General features: G+C 36.4%; 1 protein-coding gene across 1 annotated transcript; it reads left to right on the plus strand.

The window, feature by feature from the left end:
• The first annotated feature begins 5,448 nt into the window (after positions 1-5,448).
• On the plus strand, positions 5,449-6,493 carry LOC102697272 (olfactory receptor 6N1-like). The gene has a single exon (XM_006643337.3). The coding sequence runs from the start codon at positions 5,449-5,451 to the stop codon at positions 6,409-6,411; it is 963 nt and encodes a 320-aa protein (XP_006643400.2). The 3' UTR covers positions 6,412-6,493.
• Positions 6,494-6,941: the final 448 nt, after the last annotated feature.

Raw genomic sequence — 6,941 nt, forward strand, 5'->3', positions numbered from 1 at the left:
AGGGAATATAATATGGAATTGCGTATCTAAAGAAATTAATAACGATATAATTATATTCATGAACCGCAACACAAGAATAGTACACGCTGTACATTGTCTGTTGATAATGTTTCTGTAGTGCTTTTTCAGCACTCTCCATGTGACCTTGCCGGTGGCACTGTGGGTTAGGTTCCTGACTCCCATGTCACATGGTCAGTGATCGAATCCTGCTGGAGCCTTCACCTTTCTTTTTTAACAAACATTTCTTTGAAAAATGAAACGTTTCCCTTGGTCAGAGATTCAATAAAACCTCACTCGCACCAAACAAATGTATATTTCAAAATATCACAACATGATGGAATTTAATTCATTTTAATAACAGTGAATAGTCACCCAGGCGTTACAATATAAACATTTATATTGATTTAAACCACGTTTACATCGCCTTTATTTAAAACCCATAAATAAAGCTGATACTGTTTAGACTTTTAATTATTTAAAACTGTATTACAGCAGCACAATGCACAATGCAACGTAAATTGCTATATTTGTCTTTTGCGTAATAATGTTCACCTCTCTGTCCAGCAAATTAACAATAGTAATAATAATGAACTTTATTGTATATGGCGCCTTTATAGCTGGCTCCTCAAAGCGCTTTACAGGATAAAAATAATAACAACAATACTGTTAGGCTGGGCAAACGATTTTTTAAAAAGAAATACAAAATGAGATATAATTATGTGTTCCGGCTTAGACATTAACGAAGAGCATAACACGTTGGCTGCCAGCAGGAGTGCTGGCTGTGAATTAAACCGGTTTCACAGGTATTTTCAAGTAGAAGGGGGCAAGATTTCCAGCGAAAGACACCTCCCCCCTCCAAAACCAAGGAAGTACAGTACTTACTAGTTAAGAAAGCTAGGCTCCTCAATGAAATCGCTTTAACATGCTAATGCTGTCACGCCCTCTGCAGCCAGAGGGCGCTCCTTCTCTGTCCTGTCCCTAGTTTCCGGTCTGCTGTCCTTCCTGTCCCTCTCTTCCTTGGGCTATATATTTCCAGGTCTTGCACTCTGTCCTGGCTAAGCATTGACGTTCGGATGTCCTGAGACCCGCCTAGCACCAGGGCGCCCCACGTCCGCTCCCTGAGGGCATAGGTTTCTATACGGCACTCCTGAACTCTTTGCACTATGAGCCCGGGCCTTTTTCCCGTCTCGCAGCTAAGCATATGGGTCTTTTTCCGCTCTGCTGCTCCCCACGGTTAGTCCCTTTGGACGTCCGTGACAAATGCGTTGGTGTAACAGTCCGGGTGTGGCAAGCTTCTAATGTCAACTCGACTACGGCGAAAGGAACCCTTCTTTCATTGAAGACAATGAACATATTCTAGCCCTAAATGAATTAATAGCAAACATGGTTTACATAAAATAATAAAGACATAAATAAAGAAATCTTAAGATTTTTAAAATACATGACTTTGCTAAAATTTATTTAAAAATAAAAACAATTACAAACGCCAGCGGAGAGAGAGAACAGGGGAGGGATGTTAGTTTTCCATAAGGGCTATGGAAATGAGGTCTATTTGGGAATGTGGAGTTACATGTTCTGGCTGTTTGTGAATTATCGTTGTTGAGTATGGAGTGTTGAGACAAATTGCAATTTAGCACTTTCTGGCAAGAGGAGACCCCCAAATGAATAATGTAACATGCTATTGTTTGTGCATGAACATAGTTACAGTATACTGTTATTTCTTTAGATACGCGATTCCATGTTATTTTTTAATCTCTGGCGGGACTGGGAGTCCATAAGAATGAAGTAATAAGTTTCATTGCTCTATGACAGATCGTCTTTAAATCAATTGTTGATGTAAAGGCTGACATATTGTAAATGTTAATATTGTAACGCATACTGTACAGCCTCTTTTTCTCTATAAAAATCTAAAAGATATTAGATATTAAGAGAGAGCGTCTGCATTTATAACTTAGTTTTTAAAATTAGTCAAGCAATATGAAGCATCTCCTTTTACTTTTAAGTCCCTTAATTATCATTGAGCACAGCTTTCTCAGCACTTAGATTAGAGAGAGAGAGGGTAGAGAGAGCGTAAAACCTGGGCATAACAGCTGTTCCTTTTTCTGATCACTCGCTCTCTGGATACACGTCTTGCCTGTCCTATTCTTTGTTTTCCTAATTTGCTGATTATGCCTGCTGCGATCCACTCCTGCCCTCACACCTAAAGAAGACTATTTTAAATTTCTTTGTGTGGTCCATTGTGCAATTAACCCTTGGATGTGCTGTCCTTAAGGTGATATCACATAAAGGTGATATGTAAAATAATGTTTTTTATTATTGTTATAGAGAAACATGATCAGATTTTCCCCGGTTCAGAAAAAAATCTAAAGTATACTAGTTTGTCACTAGTATACTTTTAATACAGTTTTTGCTGTGCTCTTGAGGATCCTTGTGATATTTCGAGCTCTGGTTGAATGATAAGTGTCGCAGTTTAAATAATTTTCGTAGTTAGAAAAAAAAGTTAAAAAGTCAAAACCCGCACTCAAAATGCAATTTAGAGCTCTCTGGCAAGAGGAGACACCTAAATTAATAATGTAATATGCCACTGTTTGTGCATGAACAAGGTTATACTGCTATTTCCTTAGATACGCGATGCCTGTCTGTCCTGGCTGTGCTCTCTCGCTCGCCCTCCCCCCTCTCTCTCTCTCTCGCTCACCCTCCCTCTCTCTCTCTCTCTCCCCACCCCCCCCCTCTCTCTCTCTCCCCCTCCCCCACCCCCGCTCTCTCTCTCTCTCTCGCCCTCCCCCCCCCCCCTCTCTCTCTCAATTCATTTCAATTCAAGGTGTTTTTTTAGCATGACAGATGGGTACAATCAGTGTTGGGTATTTACTTTGCTTTGAGATGCCACTTTTAAAGGTGATATATAAAATCAAGGCTTTAACTTGCTTTAACTCTGCAAGTCTGAGTTCTTTTGTCTGTCCTATCCGAACCCGAAAGTATTACAATATGTATCTTTATAGCAGGTGGTGTACAGCTTTTTAGTATAGATTACACTTTTCTAAAATGTATTTAAAAAATAAAAACGATTACAATCTAGTCTTTCCATGTTTGATCCCAAGATCCCAAGAAAAATAAATCTAAATGGGGAGAAAGCTATGGTGAAAGTTTATTAAATACTTAGAAGACAAAGATATCAATTTATGTTGCATTTGTCTGATTGTGAATCAGAAAACACATATATTTAAACCCGCGTTTGCGATTTAAATCAATATAAATGTTTATATTGTAACGCCTAGGTGACGATTCATTGTTATTAAAATTACTTAAATTCGATCATGTTGTGATATTTTGAAATATAAATTTGTTTGGTGCGAGTGAGGTTTTATTGAATCTCTGACCAAGGGATCCTTTTCATTTTTTTAAAGAAATGTTTGTTAAAAAAGAAGTCATGGCTCCAGCAGGATTTGATCACAGACCGTGTGACATGGGAGTCAGGAACCTAACCCACAGCACCACCACCAAGGTCACATGCAGTGTGCTGAAAAAGCACTACAGAAACATTATCAACAGACAATGTACAGCGTGTACTATTCTTGTGTTGCGGTACATGAATATAATTATATCTTTATTAATTTCTTTAGATACGCGATTCCATATTATATTCCCTTTTAATCAAATTCTAAAAGTATGCTTGTTGACTCCGGTATCACGTTAGTTAAAGACGTCGATGCTTAAAATGTTTAGGGAGAAATGGAATACTGGTGTGTATATTTTCTTTAAAGTACCGAGACCAGCCATATACTGTATGTTTAAGTTCCAAAATTAATATCGCTTATGGCCTTCACACACGTTACAGTATGCTCCTATTTTTTTATGCTCAGGTTTTCCCTTCAGTGGTAAAATTCCATATAAATATTCAATACTTAAACGGGCACAGTTAAGACATAAAAATACATATACATACTGTATACAGTACAGTTTGCATACAGTAATATGTTTATGTTCCTAAATCAATCTCTTTTATGAGCATGTGAAAGGCATGGTGAATCGATTCTCAAAAATTACTGTACTTTGCATGATTGGAAACAAATGCATGATTACGAAATGCTGTGGTGTTACTTTTACAAAGACGGTCAATGAAAAAAAGAATGTGGACCAGGGCAATACTTTGAGTTTACAGCTTGTCCAAGGTCATTCATTATTAATACTATTAGTAATATCTTCGTTAAAGACTTTGATGGCGACAACTCAAACATGAGAGGTTGAGCTTTATTAGCTCCACCTTGCGGAAATTCCGGATACTATTATTTTACTTGCAGTATTATAGGAGAATTTACGGTAACTCGCGGTAGTCTGCGTGAAGCGCACCGCAAAATAATGCGATATCGCCCGCTTGTTTTGAATGGCTGTATCTGTAAAAGCCTTTTGTGGAATTTAGACTTGGTATATGAGTTCTGTTTAAAGGTATATAGTCTCAGACTTTCATAACACCAACTACTGGCAGTCTTGTTTTTGTTTTTCAAATAAAGCTTAAATTGTTAATTGCTAGTAATGCTGATCCCAGTCATATGTGATCACTCTTTTAATTTACCAATGCCACTGTGATGTCAGTTCCTTCTTTTAACTGTCTTGAGCAAGTTCTCATTTTAGGAATGTTGGATTCTAGCAGCTGCCAGCAATCCTCTTGCGCTGCAATTAACTTATAACAAGGCCATGGTTGTGCATTTGCCTGTCCCATAGGACCAGATAGCACAATAAAAACACCTTGCTGTTACTTTTAATCCTGCTTCTTATCCTGACCCTGTGAAACCCATGACAAGGTAAGATGCAGTAGAAAAAACAGAAAGGTTTTTTTACGGGGTATAGTATCAGTGACAGCAGAGTAAATGACCATGATCATTCCCTCTATTCTTATCAAAATCCTCCGCCAAAACAATACAGAGCAAATGTTAACAATATGAAAGATAATATGGGCATGAATATTAATCAGCTCTTATATTTGTATATGTTATACTGTATCTCTATCTGTTGTATATATATATTGTAGTTTCATAGATACTTCTTTAGTTAAAACCGTTGCTTTTTAGACAAGTCATAATGTACTGTAGTTATCCATATTTCCATTAATGTTTCCTCTCACATATTCAGGAGTGATATTGGTTGTCATATTTTCATTCTAACAAACTGTAATAAATTAAATTGAATTCATATATCACAACAACAATTTAATATTTATCTTGAAAATGAATAAGGGGATAGAAGTAGGAAAAGTTAAATATATGCTGACATACATTGATTATTATAAATATTGTTAGCTACTTTAGTACTTCCCAAGAAGTGAAGATCATCCACAAGGACAGGTAAGAAGTAGTCTTAAAACAGTAAAGTTTTAAAGTATATGTACATTAATATTATTACTGTTCTTTGGTCCTCAGATTGTTTTTCTAAACTACTGATTGAAAAGAAGAAATGTCTAACACTAACCATACAGTATCATCGGTCACAGAATTTATTATCATCGGTTTTCCTGGACTGCAGGACCAAGGGAATAAAACCATCTTGTTTTCTGTTTTCCTCGTTGCCTATCTCATCATTGTATTAGGAAACCTGTTAATCATATTTATATTTGTCTATGATGAATCCCTTCACACTCCCATGTATATATTAATATGCAATCTGGCAGTTTTGGACATTTGCCTAACCACAATAACACTCCCTAAAATGTTAGCTCTTTTCTTGTTCAATTCCAGTTTAATTTCATTTAATGCCTGTTTTACTCAGATGTTCTTTTTTCTAGGTCTAGGAGTTGCTGAATCCTTTCTCCTCACAGTCATGGCTTATGACAGATACCTAGCAATCTGTAAACCACTGCACTACCATGACTTAATGACGAACAGTCTTGCCATTAGACATGTTATGTGGTGCTGGGTTGGGGGATTTCTTGCAATAATCATTCCTCTGATTCTTGCTCTGAGGTTGCCTTTCTGTGGACCTGACAAAATTCTACACTGTTTCTGTGATCATTCCTCAGTTCTCAGATTAGCCTGTGCTAATGTTGTCATCAACAGCATTCTGGGATTGACCATAGCATTGAGTGTGGTCTTGATCTCCTTGTTACTGATCCTGCTGTCTTACATGATGATCATTAAGTCAGTGCTCGTGATATCAACATCTGAAGGGAGAACCAAAGCTTTCTCCACCTGCACTTCACACCTGCTGGTCATCTCTGTCTTCTTTCTCACTGCAGCAGGTGTCTACATTTCCTACAGGATTCCTGGGACATCAGAAGATTTGCGCATCATGGCAGCAGTATTTCAGAATGTCTTCCCTCCTCTCATGAATCCCATCATCTATTGTCTGAGAACTAAAGAGATCAGGGACAGTTTTGTTAAAATTCTAATGAAAAGAAGAGTTTTAGCCCTTTCAATGTGAAAAGAGAAATGCCCTTTTTTTACTGTACTGTAGGTCATTTCTACTTCAATGTATACATGTCAGGCCCTGTAAACATTGTCTTTTCCACACCGAGAATATTAACAATAAATTCTAAAATGATCATTATAATGCTCACTATTTTATCTAAAATTACAGGGTTCATCAAACAAAAATAATTTTGTTCATTTTGTTTTTCATTTTTGAAAATATTTAAATTAAAATTAAATTAATATTTCTAAATTGCATAGCAGATCAGTTTAATTCTATTTATAGATTAACCTGAAATGAGAAAAGAAGTGGTGAAAAAGTGAGTTATATAGGAAATCCCATTGTTTCCTAAATCAATGAATTGTGCCAAAGTAGCTATAACTGGCTTTGTTTTGGATTTTTTTTTGGTATTCCAATTGTTTAAATAAAATAAATCAGATTCAGACTCTTGTTTATTTCAGTGTTAATTTTTTTGAGTAATGTATGAATGGAAACAAACAAATTTATCTTCTAATTAAGTCTATTTAATGTTTGAGAAAGTA

Source organism: Lepisosteus oculatus, chromosome 13 (assembly GCF_040954835.1).
Source record: "Lepisosteus oculatus isolate fLepOcu1 chromosome 13, fLepOcu1.hap2, whole genome shotgun sequence".
NCBI classification, from domain to species: domain Eukaryota; kingdom Metazoa; phylum Chordata; class Actinopteri; order Semionotiformes; family Lepisosteidae; genus Lepisosteus; species Lepisosteus oculatus.

Excerpts from the sequence above, each read along its gene's own strand:
- LOC102697272 (XM_006643337.3), top strand. The coding sequence starts at position 5,449 with ATGTCTAACACTAACCATACAGTATCATCGGTCACAGAATTTATTATC.